Source organism: Rhipicephalus sanguineus, chromosome 4, assembly GCF_013339695.2.
Source record: "Rhipicephalus sanguineus isolate Rsan-2018 chromosome 4, BIME_Rsan_1.4, whole genome shotgun sequence".
Classification (NCBI taxonomy): Eukaryota; Metazoa; Arthropoda; class Arachnida; order Ixodida; family Ixodidae; genus Rhipicephalus; species Rhipicephalus sanguineus.
The window spans coordinates 78,240,894-78,261,225 of record NC_051179.1 but is presented as its reverse complement, the minus strand read 5'-3'; the positions used below and the strand labels follow the sequence as shown (position 1 = coordinate 78,261,225).

General features: G+C 46.2%; 1 protein-coding gene across 1 annotated transcript in view; it reads right to left on the bottom strand.

The window, feature by feature from the left end:
- Positions 1-8,123: 8,123 nt before the first annotated feature.
- LOC119391312 (nose resistant to fluoxetine protein 6) overlaps positions 8,124-20,332 on the bottom strand; it is a 112,278-nt gene continuing 100,069 nt past the window's right edge. Inside the window, exons 5-6 of the mRNA XM_049415238.1 lie at positions 10,878-11,020; positions 8,124-9,464 (exon numbers count right to left, since the gene is read on the bottom strand). Coding sequence (XP_049271195.1) covers positions 9,225-9,464; positions 10,878-11,020 — 383 coding nt within the window. The 3' untranslated portion in view covers positions 8,124-9,224. The remainder of the gene's footprint in view (positions 9,465-10,877; positions 11,021-20,332) is intronic.

Here is a 20,332-nt window from a genome sequence, read left to right as displayed (position 1 = left end):
CGTGTGCTTGTTTCCCATCCTTCCGATAAATCTGTTGAACACCAGCTTGTCCAGGGCAGCTGTCGGTGCTTCGGAAAGCAGGAACGCTAGATAGGAGAGCAGGAAACTCCACACCAACAGTGAAAACAGCAGCGTGGCCTGAAATACAAGTGACAATAAAAAGACGGATCGTTCACTGTCTATCAAAACGAAATAAAAACGAAAAAAAAAACGCCAGAGATGAAAATTACTCTCGAGGCTTATTCTGAAGGGCTCGAAATGATAGTTGTTGCAGCTGTACACTTACATTAGTTTATTTGTCAGTTTGAGAGGCGCGGACACCGTCTATGGTCCTTAGGCTTTTTTTTTTTTGCTACTTACTATAGTACAGCTGACGCTTCTAGTTCGCGACAGTTTGTCGCCAATGATTTTTTACATCTTAACTCGAGAAAAATAATACTCTTTTCAACCATGGCTGATAGAGTTTTTAGTGACACTATTCATACTGTATTCGTACCGCACTCAATCACTCACTCTTCCTTTTTTTTTTCCCGAGTCTTCGAGATGAGCAAGCATACACCTGTATACAGCTAAAGGTTTTCGAGAAAAAAATGACACATAAGCAGTCTTGTGTCGTTCTCCTCTTTTCCGTCTACGTTTTTTGCGCTTCGCCCACAATGAATCCTCACCATCTAGCCCAATTTGCAGTTTTGATAAGCACTATAGCATCATCATGCGCACTCACCATGATCATCATACGCTACCACAGTGTCGTTCGCGGAGCTCATGGCGCATAACTAGAGGCGCGAGCCAGACAAAACGCGTACGGTCTCGGCCGGGAGGGACGCTGCAGCCTGCCACCATTCCTCGTCGGTTTCCGCCTTCCTTTAATAAAGTGGCGACAACGGTGCAGCCACATCAGCAGCAGTCACGTCGCTCTCACACTGCAGAATCCTTATTCGCCTCCTCAAGGCAAGATCCCCTGTTTAAAACTGCACCTCGGCAGGGGTCGAGACCCAGCGCTAACAGCTCAAAGCATGAACAATTAAACTCTACGGAGCCATTTATGACCATCAGTAATCGAGCATGGTCCACATTTGGTTAACAAGCTTAGCAGTCTACAATCAAAACATAACGAGATTCACAGGGAAGAACACAAGGATATGAAGCACTCTTTGTGCAAATGGAAAGATCTGATAATAATGCTCACAGCAATGGGGCTGCAGACTAATATTACCAATGTGCGGTTTTTCTAACGAACGCATAAACCTACGCATGCCAGTGTTTCGCACTCCGCCTCTCAATTGGCATCGAAACCGCTACCACGTCTTCAGCAGTGCTGCACCACAGCCACTGAGCTTCAGCGGTGGGTCCAGGAAGACAGAGTGTCCAGGTCATCGACCATGGACCTTAAAAAAAATTCAAATCAAACCTTCATGCAGGAGTTAAGGTTCAGACATGAGTGTAGTACCACCTCGAGACTTCCCATATTCGCTCGCTCTTAATGATTTCAATATTAATGACAGTATTTACCTGACTGAACACCGACCAGTGCACTCGCTCCCTGGACGTGTCCAACAAGAGGTTCAGCAAAGGCAAGTGAATGAGGTAGACGCCGAAGGAGAGCTTGTTCAGGGGCACGTAGGCGTTCCAGGACAGCAGTTTGGTTAGAACCCCTAGCAGAGACAAATATCAGCGAGAGTGACCGCATGGGCTTTTATCAAGGTTGTATTTTTACAGGTAACCTGGTACACACAAACTACTCCGCATTTAGCGCGCATATGCACCAAGAACAAAACTTACGACTGGGATGGGAAATGAGTAGTATCCATTCGACTGGTTTCTACCGCTTTATTCGGCACAGCTTACACTGATGCATAGTACTCTTGCATCAGGAGAAAGCAAGACTCCATTGAATGGTCAGCTCCGTTCACTCTTGGTAGCTGTGGGAGGAGCCACGTGATCTAAACCTTGTTGTAGCGTCTCGGTCACGTACTTCCGGTAACTACGGGAGAGCGACCTTTGTAGGCTCACAGGTACATCGCGGTACTCTAAATAAACCAGCCAAGTGTGTCCCGAGCATTCAATCTCGACCAATCGCACATAAGCTACTCAGCGAGAGTACTCTACAGAGTGCTCGCAAGGCATGCACCAGTAAACAGTACCATAAGAATCGGTGCTAAAGAATTACACCGTCAATAGTCGGCAAAAAAGCGGCGTTTCTGTGTTCTAGTTCATGCCTTGTCAAAAGCGCTTTTTAATGCCAATCATTTCTAGGAAGCAAACGAGTGTTTTAAAAGCAGTTTTTCGGTCATTTTTCGGGTCAGCATTAGGAAAACATTTCACCAGCAAGAACAAGACAGAGGGAAGAAAGATGCACAAAAGACGCTCAATAACAGTCACAACGACCTAGCCAAACTTTCAATATTAACTAAACCATTTCCAAACCATTGGGACGCCAATTCTGAAATATAGTTTTTGTGTCGCGGTTATGCTTCAAAACATCTGGTGCCTCACGAAAACAACGCTTTAGACAAGTCATGCCTGTGTAGCTCACGAGCATACTTATTAAGAAAAGAAAAGATGTGGGGCGAAGACAATCATGCGGAGGCCGTGTGCCGCAAGCGAAAGGCTCGCGGGCCGCATGTTTGACACCCCTAGTCTGGTTTGTAGAGCTCTAAATGGGACGACATACAGGCTACATTATAAGGCGCTTTCCTATGCATTGGGTAGCCTATGCGAAGACTGTTCTGTTTACTCGCATACTAGCAGCACTGTCTAATGTTGACTATTTGCTGTTACAGCGATGTTGTGAGAGGATACTTTTGAACTATTTTACATCTGTTCGCTCCATTAGGTCTAAACACATTACGATGCCTAAATCATTGGTGGCGAGATTCCCTTATAATTTTCACCGTCCATTTGATACCTGCTAGTGCTGACGAATTAGCTCACTTCTGAGAGCCATGGAAGTATGGTGAGAGAAATTTCAGTGAGCAGAAACATGCATCCAAATTTGGATTTTCATAGTGAAGCTGTGTATGCAAGAGTTCCTTTGTACTTTTCGTTTGCCTCAATAAAAACGTCTGCGCTACAAAAACGTCAACCGCCACCTGCGTGCTATCCTTCGGCAACCGCAGGTGGCGGTAGTCGTCCACGCTGGAGTACAATAAAATTAATGAAACCGACAGCTGCCGCGTGCTATATTCTATCAGTGTTCTACAGCTGCTATGGTACGGCCACCTATAGTAAGGACTCCCGAAGAGCAACTTGCCTTCGTGGAAAGACGAAGGAAACAGCAACGGGAACGTCAATGGCGCCATCGGGTGGTACATATCAATGCAAAGTGTTCGTCTATGTGCCTATTTTGTGTAGCTTTTGTAGTTGTCAACTATTTTGCGACAACTATTACGTAAGAGGAGCGGCCGGCGCCACACATAGGCAGCAATACCAATGATATTTATTAAACAAATTCGGGGATCCTTAGCACTTTCTAAGAATGCCAAGGCGAAAGGCTACTTTTATCTTCTGTTTATCTATTGGACTTTCTGCTGATGTATATTATAATGAACGCTCTGCTGATGTGGGGTTGAAGTTTTCGTTCAACTTAGTGCTGATGTCCCGTCGAACTTTGTGGCGGCTTTCTGTCACTCTTTATGGGTCATTCCATGCCAACTGTCCCAGTCTGGGCGCTCGACAAAAATCAATTTATCTGAAAAAATCTGAGAAAATTACACACATATAGACATTAGTTCTACAGTATTTACCCAAAATATTTTGAGCGGCGAAAAATGTTTCGGGCACGTGAGCGTCATTTGGACTTCTCGATATGGTGGAAAACCAGGTACGAAAGAAAAATTCGCTATAAATGGACCGTTTCACGCATTCATTCGAAACTTGCTTTTTTGTGTTTCTAGAGCATTGCGCTTTTATTATAGGACAGTTGCTTAGAGTAGCTTTACATTTTTCACTCCTTGGTGCGTAGGTGAAATTCAGTAAGTTGCTGCGTTTTCGGGAATTTTTTTACAAAAAAAGATTGTAGACCAAACACTTTAAATATTTTTATAGAACTCTCCATACAACGTACTATCTCCTAAAGTTTTTGTTTTGCCTGTGTGCGGCGCACAGGCTCTAAAATAAAATCCTGAACTTGGAAAAAACGCTACATTGGCCTATGTTCAGACGTCTGTAGCACCCTAAGGTGGTCCAAGAAAAAATAAGCAGAAAAGCGCATACGATTGAGAATCATAACACCTTCGTCCACAAAAAGTTTAATCGAAGTAGTTTTTGTTTTAGTCAAGAAAGAATTTTTTGAAGTTTAGTCCCACCATTGTATTATTTTGCTATGGGGGCAGTGCAAACCTATACATTAAAACAAAAGACAATACATGTTTTAAAGAACCACTGTATTAATTTGAACTTACTCAGGATTTCTTTATCATACGTGGCTACTTAACGTGCAACGATTGGTGAATCCATATCTTGGATATTTTCGTCTCCCTGAAGTCTTCTTTGATCAGGTACGTCACGCAGCCGCCGAAGTAACACACAGCGTGGTAGTAAGGCCGGGTGTAGTATTCGTCGGAAGTTCGTTGCATGACGCTGAAACGTTTCCAAGAATTGGGGACAAACAAAAAAAACGCTTCTTCGATAAATATTTTTCTACCGGAGTAACTTGGACTCCAATTCACCAAAATAATACTCACCCGAACTCTCTGAGACTCACGGCCCGATCTGAGTTTGAGTGAGTCCGAACGAGTCTACTCATAAGTGAATTTCCCGACCTCTGCCAGCATCAGTGTTGTACCACATCAATATCGGTCTGTAGACTACAATTCTAATCATTGGCATAGAAATTTATGTTTTTGCCGGCAGCGGCGGGTCTGGTGGAACCAAACGACCATGATAGTGTCCAGGCCTGTCCTTGTCGCATACCTTTGGCGTGTTTGTCGGCCATCAGCTATGGCGCAATTGGAACCTGCACTCCTTGCACTGCCTCCGCCGACAAGCGATAACGGGCGTCAACATGACGGATGTTTACCATCAACGCTACTGCGAGAGTAAAACAATGTGAAGCCAAATTCACAAGCATTTTCGTTCCTAAGCTGCCATCGCCATTGGCCAAGCTAACGATACCGGCACGTGAGATTGAATATTTTCTCTTACCAACATCTTTAAGGTAAGAGTTTTCGGTGAATACGGCCCCGGGCGCTTTTATGGACACGGCCCCTGCTTTAGAGTATCACGATAAAATGGCGACGGAATTCTGCTTGAGTGTTTAGTGAAGGTGCCCCGCACTGTGTGTTTACTGGTGGTGGTAGCAACTTTATTAAGAACTCCGGCAAATTCGTGGCCTGGCCCTTGGCCGCCCCCGTGGAGGACCGGAGACCCTGTCTCCGCGCCGCCTCACGAGCTTGCTGGATGGCCCACAATTATACGAGCATTTTTAAATGGGTGGTTGTCTTCAATACTCACTCCGGACGCGAGCCTGGAAACATCATAAATGGCAGCAGCTGCAAGCCTGCAACGACGCACGTTCCAACGGCGCAGCCCAGTAGCGATAAAAAGGCGAATGCTGCCAGCTTCAATGTCTTGCGGCTGCGAATTACGCGTACTTGTCAACCCGCGCGCAGCAAGGGGGTTCCTCACGTTAGTGTTAGTCGAGTTTACATACAAACTGTATTTTAGGGGCGAAGCTCCTTAAAGCGGCACCCGTTCGTCCCCGTCGTAGTGCGTAACCAGTCTTAACGCTAGTACCAGATCTTGACCTCCAAGGTGGTGCCGGTGGGAGATTTGTCCTGTGCGTTGTTGAACAATAAAAAATTCGCAGCGTGCGCGTTAACTAAAAGCCGAATTCTTCTGTCTCTCTTTCCCCATTAGCAGCCATTGGCATGTTCCAGTAGGAAACGTTAGTAGAAGTAGAAGTGTAAGTGTTAGCTAAAAGCCGACTTCTTCTGTCTCTCATTCCCATTAGCAGCCATTGTTTACCTCCAAGGTAGTGCCTGGTGAGATTTCTCCTGTGCGTGATTAAACAATAAAAATTTTGTTCATAACGCCATTGATTGATGAAATAAACCAACGAAAGACGCCAGATGTTTTCTAAAAGCAAAACGAAAAGACGCCAGATGTTTCTAAAGCAAAACGAAAAGACGCCAGCTGCTTAACGAAGGACGCCAGAAGAAGCATGGAGAGGAAGACACACGCCTGGCGCTGTGTGTCTTCCTATCGTGTCCATGTGCTAGCTCCCAGAAGAATGTTTCATAAATTGTGCTGCAAATCCCCGCAACTCCGCTCGTTCTTGACGGATTAGAGATATTTTTGCGGCAATTTACTTTTGAGGCAATAAACACCGATACTGAGCTACTGAGGTTAGTAGGTATCTCATAAACTGTATAAACTCGAATAATGAGATTACTTGAAAATAGGTTGAGAACCTCTTTAACCGTCAGTGTAATTAAGGAACATTAATTGAATGATTTTATTGACAGAGCAGGCGGTTAAGAGATGGGATCGTTTCGACACCTAGCGCAGCAGATCTTAACCACCCGCTCCTTTGTAAGTGGCCTCCGCAGTCAACTGCGGCAGCGCGACGGCGCACTGTCGGATTCGATTGCGGACGGGCCACGCAGATACAAGCGCAGCTCAATTCTTCGAGTGCGCTTAAATTAAGTGAATAAGTTAACTGAAAGAGAAGTCTGTTTTCTTCTATATGCAATCAATATGGCACATATACCATCTACTGAACAGTCTTCGTTCACTCTAATGTCTAGCCTAGCGATCTAATGGTTCGCCAAACCCTATGGGCTAACGCCATCGAAGACACTGAAATGGAACATTAAGTTCGCCTCAAGTTTTTTTTTTCCTCTTTGCTTTAACTCTAGCGCATTTCGATGAAGAAACGGGATTATGGTAACGTTATTCCTTGGGTCATGAAGCCGAGTATTTAGCACAGTAATCTGAAAAGGAAACAGCGGACACTTGCATTTGATTTCGTGGGATTGTCTTTGTATGTGTGCTCTTGCCCTCGCCTCTGAGTGCTTCGCGCTTGAAGTGCATATCTATCCGGATCCGCCACACACTTTGCCCGACCCAGTACCCGGACCGTGGTCCTTTCTGTCGCGGGCGACCTAGCCTTTATCATTGGACGTGGGAATGCCCCGAACCCCCCAGGCAACCTCGAATACCCAATCGCTTCCCCTCCCTGTGGTAAGCTGCTCTTTCCAGCGCAGCCCTGGACGACCAGCCAGGACTGATTGCCCGGGGCAGTCGGATTGCGGCAGCAAATGGAGCCCTGGACTGAGCGCTCCACCCTCTGGAAATTAGAGATTGTATGCGGGTTTTGTTCACCTCAACTTAGTTGCAAGAGGGGGGGGGGGAGGCATTCGGCTGAGTAATGAATCAGTTGGTGTTCAGGCAAATCGCGCCATTGTATTTCGCCAAGAAATGCATCACGTGTGAGCAGCAACTGAAAGTGCAAATTTCACTGTCGAAAGGTTGAACAATTCTTAGAGAAAATGCTTAAGTGTGAGTGGTTTTCGTCGCGTAACCGCTAGAGCGGATAGATTCAAGAGCTCCCTTTGAAACGCTTATTCCTCTTGTACGGAGCGTACTCAACTTGTAGATATGACTCTGTACATGTATTTAGGAGATGACAACAGAGGCAACTGAGGTTTAGTGCGCAAAACCAGTAACTATGTCACATATTTGTTGGAAAGACCAGGCAGGATACTGCATCTGTCACAAGATTATTTATCATATAGTTATCACGGAAAACAAGCAGGTCTCTACACTTCTGCAGCGACGAGTAACCATGCCATGCATTCGGTAAACATGGAAGGTAAGTAGGTCACTACAGAGGACACGCAACAAGTGGCTATAGCATAGCGCGTGCGCAAAAAGAAAGCAGGCAATAATGCTGCAACGTCAATGCCTCATAAAAAAATTGCGCAGCAGCTTGCACTAAGTCGCGAAAGGCTGGGTCGCAGCAGATCGGTTTAGTGCGTTTCAGCTTCCCTTCTTAACCATGCATCTGTACAGAATGGCAGCAACGCGGCTGTTTGGCCTAGTTGAAATTGGTTCACGTTTAGTAAGCACGAAGAAAACGGGGTCGAAGCAGAGACTACACACAGGCCAGACGCTTTCTAACAACTGATTTTATTGTCGGGAAACTCGAGAATTTTTAACCGTACAGTACTGCGCAACGCACTCCTGCTACCACATCAGCGGACACAGCGAAGCCACATGAAAAGACAATCACAAAACAAGCAGAAAGTAGGGATATCTCTTTGTCTGATAGGGCAATTGAAGGATGACTTACGCAATCATCTTTGTGCTGTGAAATAAAAAATGCTTCAACAATTTCTCCAAATGCTTGGCTATGATGTGCAAAAAGAGTGACAGTGTTATCTGTGGGTGCACTCACATTAGTTACAATGCAAAGCTATGTGTGCTAGGATGTCCTTTTAAGGTGATCATGTGTTCTCTTAATCTTGTCTTCACACACCTGCCAGTCTGTCCTACATACACACGCCCGCACCTCATAGGTATCCTATAGACAACCTTGTTCATGCATTCAACAAACTTGTCCTTGTGGATTATGGTGCACTCCGTACCACTTTTTGTTTCATTTTCAAGTTTCCGATTCACTCTAGAGCACACACTACCGATTTTGTTGTTAGCCGAAAAGGCAACTTTGACACCATAATTACTTGCAACCTTTTTCAATCAATGGGATAGGCCATGTACTTAAGGACTCTTAGACACGTTTAAAAAAGAATCATTTTGCCTGCTTATTTCACTTAGTGTTAGCTTGCCATGTTTAAGCTTCTTCAGAAGCGTCCCGCACGAGGCCTGCAAAAGCACAAGGCCTTCAAGCGTTCAACTTGTGACGGCGCTATGGCACTATTGTGAGCTGCTTCAAGAATGCAGCACCGGCTTTTGCATAAGCCTAACTAACCACTCTGGCCGAACACGTGGGTCGCTGCGCGGCACATAACAATCGCAGAGAGTACGCGCCGGACCGCCATTGTGCGTGAGTTTTAGCAAAGCAGGAAAGCTACCTTCTATGTATTGCAGCTTGTCTTCAGAGTTAAAGAGCGGCCCACAATGAAAAGTACATTCCCCGTTTCAACTTGTTACGGTGTAAAACACCACGTGCTTGTCATTTGTTAGTATCCATCCGCGAACAAATCCCCACTCTTCTGCGACTAGAGAAACCTAAGTCATGTTTCGTGCTTGATGTAGGCTCAGCAGCGAGAAACCGCGTTCTCTTCTGGGTTTTTCTGTGTCTTGACGTCGCTACCATCGATTTTATTGTTTTCGGGTTGTGTCTTGACCAAGTTGTTTGTTGTTTGTTTGTTTCCTCTTCCTCCGAGCAGTGCCGTGAATACCAGCTTGTCGAGGGCAGCGGTAGGTGCCTCACAAACCAGGAATGCTAAATAGGAGAGAAGGAAGCTCCAGACGAGCAGCGCGAACAACAGAGTCATCTGAAAGAGAAACGTGAGGAATAAAGAGATCGTTCATCACGACAAAGGAAGACAATGCCAGAAGCTAAAATTCTTCGGAAGAGGTATTCGAAAGGGCCAGATACGGTGTTTGTTCAGCCACACAACTACATAAGTTTGTGGGGAGAGAGCCGCTAAACCAGCCTGTAGTATTTAGACTGCCCTTTTGCTCTACTTATTGCAGTAAAGATGGTACTCCATGTTTTACAGCGAAATCTGGTACCAGATCACAACAAGGGCCGTTTTTGGCGCCGTAGGTGTCCGCCGCCGCCGCCGCCGTCTCTGTCAGTAACCGCTATCGCCCGAAATAAAAAAAAAACGAAATAAGAAAAAAATTCCAGGATGGAACGAGATTAGAACCTGGGCGCTCTGCGTGGGAGCCCAGTATTCTACCTCAGAGCCATGCTTTTTTTTTTTCTTTATTGCCTGTATTTGACATTTATTGTAAATAGCATTTCCTCTTGTCTTCGTTACATGTCAGAGCCATGCCGGCGCTTGAAACTGCTTTGCAAAAAGACCCTATGCAGGCTTCCTGTCGGAAGGAACCACATGTACATATGTAATGTAGCGTAGTAGAAGAGTAAAATAACAACCAGGCGCCACACAACGCGAATTCTGGGAAGTCTGTAACCAGGCATCACACAATGCGATTTGCGCAACGAGTGGGTTGTTGAATGCTTCCAACCCATTACAAAGGGCTCTGTCATAATTCTTCATCGTCATCAGCCACAGCATGAACAAAGTGCACATAATGCCTTACAGGTGTTTAGCGGGTACCACGGCTCTCCGCAGAATGACGAAGAATTGCATGGTGGCTGCTTCCCTACTTCACAAAAATTATGATGATTTATAGCGTAGTGGGTTCCTCGCAAGTGCACTTCTAGTGGTTGCCAAGGAAGCCCATAAGGCTCCCATGATCAATTTCCTCTGGGTCTCAATGAAGTTAATTCCCTCTCTCTCTCTCTCTCTTTCTCACGTTAACGTATGTTATAAAGCGTGGCGGGTACGTTGCTAGTGTACTTGTATTAGTAGCCACAAGAGAGTTGATAACGGGCTCTAGAAATGCCGCTCTTCCCGCTTTCGCTGTGACTGTGCTGGGCTTTCCGCGCAGGCCTGGCGTTTTTTTTTTTTTTTACAGTTATGTCACTGATTATTTTATACTTAATTTTGAGGACGATAACGATTTTTTCAGCAATGGTTTATTTGCACTATTCATTTCCTCTTCATAACGTGGCCAATGTCTCTTCTTTCTTTTTGTTTCACAAACCTTCAAGTGGATCAGCATTTTTCCACGCATTCTTTTCACTGCCTAGAGAGTACGACAGAGCTATTTTTTTTTATAACGAGAAGTCGGCCTCAACTACTAATAATCTCAGTGCAAAAGACGCTACTCACCTGATTGAACACCGACCAGTACCTTCGTTCTCTGGACGAATGAAACCACAGCTGGAGGAAAGGCACGTGAATGAGGTAGACGCCGAAGGAGAGCTTGCTCAGGGGCACGTAGGCGTTCCAGGACAGCAGTTTGGTTAGAACCCCTGCAGAGACGAACACCAACGAGACTGACCCTATTGGCTTTCAGCAACGTCTTACATTTAGAGTTAACCTGGGAACACACGGGCTGCTTCGTATTTAATGCGCATGCGCACCAAGAACAAGATTTATGACGGGGATAAGGAATGCCTGGTGTGCATTCGAGTCGTTTTAACAGCGCAGCTGTTTAAGCCGGCCATAATCTGTCCGACGCGAACAAAAAACCTCGGGCGGGTATGCGCCACGCGAATTAGGCAAGCCCCGCTACCGAGTACAGCAGGCGCCCTCTTCTTCATCTTCTGCTTCGCTCCCGGAACACGTGCAGAACACGTAAAAGAGAGAGAGAGAGAATGGAATAGAAAGAAAGAGAAAGAGAAAAATAGAGAGAAATAAAGGGAATAAAGACTAAATAGATAGAAAGACAGAGAAAAAAAGACAGAGAGAAAGAGATGAAAATAAACAGACACAAAAAAAAGATAGAAAAAAAAGGAAACAGCAAGACAGAAATAGAAAAAAGAAGAAACAAAAAGGAAGTGATTGAAAGAAAGAGGAAACGATAAACAGAGAAAGAAAGAGCCAAAAATCCCTCGGGTTTGGCGTCCCAAAGCCCCCATATCATTATGAGGGACGCCGTAGTGGAAGGCTCCGGATATTTCAACCATCTGGTGTTCTTTAACATGCACTGACATCGCACAGGACACGGGCCTCTACCATTTCGCTTCCACTGAAATGCGACCGCCGCGGCCGGGATCAAACCTGCGACCTTCGGGTCAGCAGTCGAGCACCGTAACCACTGATCTACCGTGGCGGACTGAGAAAGAGCCACAAAAAGAACGGAACATATGTAGAGATCTAGACAGAAATAAATAAAAAAAAGCAAATACAAAAAAGTGATGAATTAGACACAGTGAAAAAGAAAGAAAGAGAAAGAAAGATAAGAATAAACAAGGATAAAAAATAAACAGAAACAAGGAAGCGCGCCCAGCGCCGCTCTTGCTTCAGGCTTGGCACCACTTGCGCGAAGCTGCCATAATTGTTTTTTATCGCTGTACTTGACACAGTCTGCGCTGATGCGACGGCCTCTCTCGTCGCTGAAAGAAGAGAAAGCAAGCCTCCATCGAATCTTAAAGGGACACTAAAGAGCAAAACAATTTTTCTCGCATTAGTAAATTAGTCTTCTACGATACCAAAAACACCACGCTTGCTGCGAGAAGACGCTTAATGAGCGAGAAAACGCGCAAAAAGAAAATACAGGTGGCGACGCCACCTTGGAATTCCCGCACCATTTGCCGCGACGTCACATATTTCTGACGGCGCCTGCTTGGGCCTACGTACTTCCTAATCGGTTAAATCGAAGTACATTGTCCTCTGAGGGGGCCAGAGGCTTGATAAAACGAGTTTGTGGAAATTTCGTCGAGCCAGTGGCGCCAAAATACGTTAAATGCTCTGTCAAATCTTTTGCGTCACGAATTACAAAGTTCGGCGCGAAATTTAAAAATGAAAATTTGAACTTGGTTTTCTCCGCTAACTGCACAAGAGTTCTACGAGCACACTTTATCAATCTAAATCAATTCATTGTTTCTCTTTGGTGTCCCTTTAAGCTGCTTCCTTTCGTTATTGCAACCGGAAAGGTGACGCGATCAAAATACGGTTATATCTCGGCCGCGGTCCCTCAATTAGTGCGCGACCATTTCTAGCTTTCCATGCATTAAGTATTAGCGCTTTTCAGCTTACTGCAGATGCCCGTGAAATACAAGAAGAAATATACCACGCGACATGCCCGCTTCCGCGCCTGTGTTCGCCGTGATTTTAGTGTTCCCTAACTTTCCGCGTACAAACGATACGCTTCCCTTGCGCCGGTTCATGACAGCGATAAGCAGACGCAGCGGTTATCGCTTGTGTTGCCGCTGGCAAAACGTGTTCGTCGCACAGCCACAACCATCGTCCTTGCCCCTGTCGAGGCAGCACAAAAGCAAATACTGTCGTCGTTTGCATGCGGAACGTTAGGGAGCACTAGAATCATAGCGCGCGCTGGCGCGCAAATGGGCATGTCACGTGGTAATTTTTGTATTTCGCGGGCATCTGTAGTAAGCTGAAACACAATACTACTTAATATGTAGAACGTTAGAAACGTTCTAACCGGACGTTTCGCAAACCGATCTACAACTTTCTCGTTGGAATTTTTTGCCCAGCTTCGTTGCTTCAAAAGTTAGTTAATTAAAGGTGCTTAATAAAGCAACTAATCAGAACAAAAAAAATAGTCTGACTTACTCCAGCCAATAGTCAGCAACATGCATTCGGTCGCGTCGTCATTAAGTGTGTTGGCATATTTTTAATCTCTGGCTAAAGACACCTGTGGCACCCTTTATAAGCAGTCTTATGATCACACAAATAAAACTGTGCGAAGTATTTGTGTGGGTGTGTGCGCCTACTTTGTGTAGCTTTTTCTATAGCTATTTTACCGTTCTTAAAAATGGAGTATCAACGTGCCCAGATTGCCACTTTGGTGAACTGTGGTCGTTAGTGTAAATAGTACTGGAATCTTTACTCCGCCTAGCCGCGTTGTTGGTCTCGGTTCGCAAGCGCCTATTTCGCGACACTTCATTGCTCCGTCCATGGCCTCCGACATTGCGCACCGGCGGGTTTCTCTCCGGCCGTCTCAATTGCACGGAGAGAGTGTAATTTCAGAGGTGGGCGTGGCCCGCTCCTCCGCACCGTGGCGCTCGCCACTGAGGGCCGGAAAGGCTGCTCTGTTGACGCGGCTTGCGTGAGGCTAGGAAAAAATATTTTTTCGCTTTTAGATAGCCTGCCAACGATTTGAAAATGTCAGGTCAATGTGTACGAGAGGCAAAGTGCATGCTGGGGCCTATTGTTTCTCAAATGCGCCCTTTTTTTTTTTTTTTTGCTGTAAATATGCGCCTCCTATATTAGAGCACTTAGAAGTGCGATGCCTCTACAAGAGATCCGCATGTGCTGGAAACGCACTACAAAATTTGGGGGCTGCATTGTATGGGGGTGCTGGCGAAGGAGATAAAAAAAGTGAACGATTATTGGGCTGGGCGCGATGACGCTCGGGGCTCGCGCTCGCCCTGCTGCTGAAGACAGATCAGTCGCAGCCGGGCCCTCGTAAAGTAAAGCGGTTTTCATGTCGCCTCCGTGTTCTCTCTGAGGGCTCCGGCCCACTACTAGCCTTAGCCCACAATAGATATGTTTATCATTATTAAATACTTCACACATTCAAAAGTGCGTTCGGCGAAAGCCTGTGGCCATTCGACTGACTATGCCATGGTATCGGGGGAATCCACATTCTTTCGTCGCCGCTGGACGCCGCCGCCGCGTTGCGCAACAGTTGCGCAACGCGCGTTGGAAGGAGCAACGCGCAACTGATGCTATGGGCCGCTGTGAGATCACGTCATTGCTGAAAGAGTGTGAGGGAGAGAGGCCACAGCTGGCACCGTGCCAGGGCACGTACGAACGGTCTCCGCGAATATGAGACATCAAGGGCTTTCACCTTACTACTACCAGCGACGAATTGATGCGTCCTTACATTGATCTGTCAGGAAAATCAAGCAGTTCCACTGATTTCCTTCGTAAATCGGGCCAAAATAAATGCAGTAACAGAAAAAAAATACTTGTCTTCAGTGCATTCAGAAGATCCGGCCGCTGATCGTTCCTCGCACGCGAAAAAGTGCCAACGTGCGCGCTGGCATGCCGTGCGCCCTGCTTTCTTCCGCGGTCTCCGCTGCCGCCGGAATCCTCACTCAACGTGCCCCGTCGTGGTAGCCGGGCGCGCGAGACGCCGTACAATGTTTTGCTGGGGAGCGGGAAGAGTGGGACGACCGGAGAGAAACCCGCCGGCGCGCAATCTCGCAGGCCATGCTTCGTCTTTCTCCTTCTCACCGCTTGGCCTCTAAGTGGCACTACTTATGCAAACACACTCCACGGCGGTGATTTGAAAAATGGGGCATTTACGCTTGCGTGTAAAATTTCCCTGCTGAAAGTTTCTGTATCTCATTCCAATGATTCCATATGTTTCCGTAAGCTTCTTTCGTAAATATATGGCAAATATATGGAAAACGCATAGAAAATATATCATTTCCGTAAGGAAACATAAAGAATGATTGAGTGGCATACAGAATGTTTCAGTAAGGTTTCACCAGCTTTGAGAATGACTTATTTTTTCCCACAGGTATCCACATGAGCTAGATACGCCATCTGATACATACGTATAGGCTAATGATGAATGAATGCATCACAGCGGCATGTGGTACCGGCCGCAGCCGAACTGGCTGAGATGATGATGAAAACATTACTTTATTAAAGTGCAAAGAAAACGGGGAGGGTCCCTATTCCGGGACGCCTATGACAACCTCTGCGATACCCCGGGCCCGCTGGACGAGCGCCCGACAGACCTCGGGGGCGCCGTCGCGAAGGGTGCCTTCCCACTGCTCTGGGGTACGGGTGGACCGAAGGATTGGTGGGAGGGAAGTAGGCAGTGGTGCACTCTACGGTGACATGAAAGGTTGTGGGAATCAAGCCACATCCTGCACAGGCGTCGGTATAGCGAGTTGGATATAATTTGTGCAGGAAGTGCAGATTTGGAAAAGTTTGGGTTTGCAGCCGGCGAAGTGCGACAGCCTCCTCTCGTCTGAATGGCGCTGGTGGCGGTTGGCATCGCTGTCGTTGGCGTATTTAATGCTGTGTGACCTCGTGATATGTGACAAGTGGGGAATCTAGCTCTGTGTTGGCCGCCTCACTGCGCGGGGCTGCTAGGAGGGTGAGTTCTCAAGCGGCCGCATGAGCGCGTCCATTAGCCGACATTGAGGCATGCCCAGGAGTCCAGAGCAGGTGTATGACGTGGCTGGTGTCTGAAGCAGCATTGGATGCACGGAAAAGAATACAATATGAGGATTTGGGAATGCCGCGACCTGTCAGGAAAGCCCGACATGCCGCTTGCGAATCTACGATCATGTAGTATGTTTCCGCGGGGAGGCTCAAGGTGTGTTGGATGGCCAAGGTAACTGCTGAGAAATGTATGCAGTTGCAGGGCGATGGACGGCTATACACCAAGACTGTGCACTAACGACGACGAAATAAAACCACGGAGGTAGCGAAGGAACAATTCTTAATATAAGGTCCCATATATTAGACAAAAAAAATCGCTGCCTCACCGCCTCGCCCTGTGCAACATGCGAGCGTCATCCATGCAAGGAAGAGCGTCCACAGGATGCGGTCCAAGAATGCCGCTAAGAGCGCCACACCCATTGGCACGGGATTGGGGCTAGTGTACCAGGCGAACTTCACGAACACGCAGAACAAACAGCCGGCCACTGTCCCGTACCAGGCGGTCCGCTGCAGGTTCTGCAGAAATAAGCGCGAAACATATATCGCTCTGTCAGTGAATAATCGCATATACATATGTTATTCTGCATATACAATGCGTGGACGAAAGAAGGCGGACTTTTTTTCGGGGGACTCTTTTATATGTTAGACACAACCAAATGGATCGTAATCCAAAGGTTGTGGGCTTAGATCCCACCGACGGAAAGGGTTATTTTTCGTGCCACTTCCATTCAGTTCAGTTTCCGTCGCTATCAGTTCACTACAATTAAAAAGGCAACAGTTAACGTCTTCTGAGCTTTCCCTGGCCTATTTGCCTGTTCGATTCATATATTATGCAGACAATATCTATATATAGGCCGGCAACTTACTCATGAGACGACTCGCTCAGACTCGGGCTGACCCGTGAGTTTGACTCAGAGTGAGTCCTGCACAGAAAAACACTGGTGAACGCGAGTGAGCCCATTTGAGTATGACTGTTATGAGTTGGAGTTAGACTCAGCCTCGTAGAGCCGCGCTTCGACAAGTTTGTGTGAGTTCAGCTAAGCAAATTAGTAGCAATCTTGAGTACGAATGAGGCCGGCAAAGGCTAATTTTAGTGAGCCTGAATCCTACTGACCCAGACAGAGCAGAATACTACTTTAATATTGGCACAAGGGAGCAGAGATCAATGTTGTCAGTCTGAGCGAAACACATTCTTTTGCCGCCTTACGCATAATACATCAGTGCAGAACCTGTGAAGTAGCCTAATCGTGACCCTCCAAGAGCAGTAATCACCATAATAACCAGTTTCCTAATTGGCATATGGGGCGTCTATTTGATAACCAAAATGATGTTGAACACTACACTTCTACTGCGAGAGGACTACGCATGCCAAAATTGTGCAGCCTTGAATAGGACATATGAGTTTACTCGTTTAAAAAACCCCTTTCGAGCGTTGATAATATGATAAAATTATCCTTGGCAGTTAGACAGGGATTCATGCTAAAATGTAATCTATTAATAAATACGTATCATTTGTTTGCGAACCAAACGCCCTTTAGCCGTTTCTATCTGTCCTGTCTACCTACCTATAGCTGCCTATGACTGGGAGCTGTCGTGATCGCCTCCTTAAAATGTTATCAAGCGCAATTGTAATAGGAGGACATGAGTGCATAACGAACATTACTGAAAGGTAATGAAATCAATAACATGACATGCCTCTTGCGAACGTCATCAAACACTTTCCCTCAGTCACTTGTGGCGCGTACCAGCTTACCATGGCCCATGGTACACGGGTATGCGCCACACGTGATTCGCTCTTTATATCAAGCCAGGAAGAGCGAAATAGTCATTGGAAATTTTGAGACAATTTACGTGTGTTAAATAGGTTAAATACATGCTGTTCATTAAAGTTGCCAATTTTAATGCAGCAGACAAACGTTGGAAAACATGCTTCAACGTTGGAGCGGTACATGTCAATAAATGTATTACACCAACGGCTGCCTAACATCGACTGTAGTGGTGGTGCTCGTCTCGCGTAAATTGGTTTTGCGGTATTGACTATCCGCTGTATAAAAATGTCATAAGCTTTATGTATGTTCTCCTATACCTCAACAAGCTACATTCTAGCGCTTCTCGTACCCGCAGCGAGCGCTACTTACAACTAACACTTTTTAAACGTCGGTTCGATAAAAGTGATGTCTGTGGTGTAACGCGAGCGCCGACGTTAAGGTGGATGACGAGCTACTCTTTACATTCGAGTCTAATCAACAGGCTGGGTAAGCCCAAGATATGTACGCAATTTCTTAAATTACACAAACACGTCCATCCACCTCGTAAGACTTGTCTCGAAACCAAGAAATGCGGCAAAAGCACCTACTCGCTGAGTGCTTCGCTTGAAGCCGATTCCCATATTGCGTGGGATCCGCGGGATTTTTTCATTGGAATCTGCGTTGGATTCTGCAGAAGGCAACCACTGAACAACTTTGCAAAATTTGCGTACGATTTTGTAGGAACGTAATTCGAAGCAAAATAAATTGACATCACTGACGTAACGGTGACGTATCAGAGAGAACGGCAGCATGGGCTAGTTGGTGATTTGTAATCGACATATTTGCACAGCGCTACGTGAACGAGGACGTATGAGTTGTGTCCTTCCATACGACCTCCTTCACGTAGCGCTGTGCAATTATGTAGACGTATTAGAGGTAATATTTAGGCACGAAAGTGGTAAAATTATAAACGTTAACCTAAATTTTTTACTAATGCATATATTTCTCTCGAACTAAAAACAAATACAACAATACAAAAGTACGTTATCAGAGGCTGCTTCTTATCGTAGTTCGCTCCTTAACGTGGAAGGATTGGTAAATTGGTTACCTTGGATATCCTTGCCTTCCTGAAGTCATCCATGATTAGGTACGTCACGCAGCCGCCGAAGTAACAGACAGCGTGGTAGTAGGGTCGGATGTAGTATTTGTCGAGAGTTCGCAGCATGAGACTGCAACGTTTCCAAGTAGTGTGAAAGAACAAAAACACGCATCTGTAATTGCATGACTCATGACTCCTTGGCAAGTGATTATTGACATTAAAGGGACCCTGAAACAGTTTTGACGATTTTGTACGAACACATTGAGCTGGTAGAGCAAGTCCTAAGGATCATTTACAGACCGATTTAAGCTCTGTGCGTAAACTGTGTAATTTATTACAAAGCTTTGAAGCTGCGAATCGCCACCGATCACAGCGGCTCAGCCAAACGCGTTTTCAAACCGCCCACTTCCAGTGCGCGTCGTATTGGAAGCGCGACGTCACGCAGCCGGCTGATCTGATTGGATATGTCCAGTACACGTCACTGAACCTCCTGTGGGTAGCGAGCGTCGTCTGCCTGTGTTACAACGTACTCCGTGTTGACGTGAGCTGAGCGACAGTGTTTATCTCGAGGTTTCTTTTCTTGGACGTAATTAATTTCCCTAGCCGTGTTGTGTACCACATATCTAGCAATTTCTAGCAATTGGTTACTTGTAAAGCTGCGAAATGGTGCAATGTTCGTGAGGCATCTGGCGAGCGGAATCCCTTCAGCTCGTCGCTGCAATGAGCGTCGCGCTCTCACTATCCGTTCAACGCCACGATCCACGTTTTTGTGGCTGTAACTTCACCCCTGAAGACACAACCACACTGCCCGAGTTTACGCTTATCGGTGATCGTTCTCGAATTATTTTAGGGGCGAAGCTCCTTAAGGCGGCACCCGTTCGTCCCTCGTCGTGCTCGTAGTAGTGAGTAACAAGTCTTACCCTTTGACCTCCAAGGTGGTGCCGGTGGGAGATTTCTCCTGTGCGTTGTTGAACAATAAAAAATTCGCAGCGTGCGCGTTAACTAAAAGCCGAATTCTGTCTCTGTAGAAGTGTAAGTGTTAGCTAAAAGCCGACTTCTTCTGTCTCTCATTCCCATTAGCAGCCATTGTTTACCTCCAAGGTAGTGCCTGGTGAGATTTCTCCTGTGCGTGATTAAACAATAAAAATTTTGTTCAAAACGCCGTTGATTGATGAAATAAACCAACGAAAGACGCCAGATGTTTTGTGAAAACAAAACGAAAGAACGCCAGATGTTTCTAAAGCAAAACGAAAAAGACGCCAGCTGCTTAACGAAAGACGCAAGGTGTTTTCTAAAGCAATGGTTTTCTAAACAATGAAAATTCACAGCGTACATGTAAAATTAAAGTGAGCTGCAAATCGTCATAACTCATCGAACCTTTAGTACAAACGCGCCCGATCTCACGTCGGTGATGATGTACTGGGCAGAATTCACGGAAGATCCACGGTTTACCGATGAACCTCCGCAGCTTCGCCCACTCATCATCATTCACTCCGTGGATATGCTGTGATTTTTTTGTTTGTCCGCACGCTTTTGCAGATTGTCGCCGTACAGGAGAATAAAATAAGATCTCTGGTAGTGGGGCGGCACCTGTCGGAGCAGATATCAACCACTCCGCGAGCTTC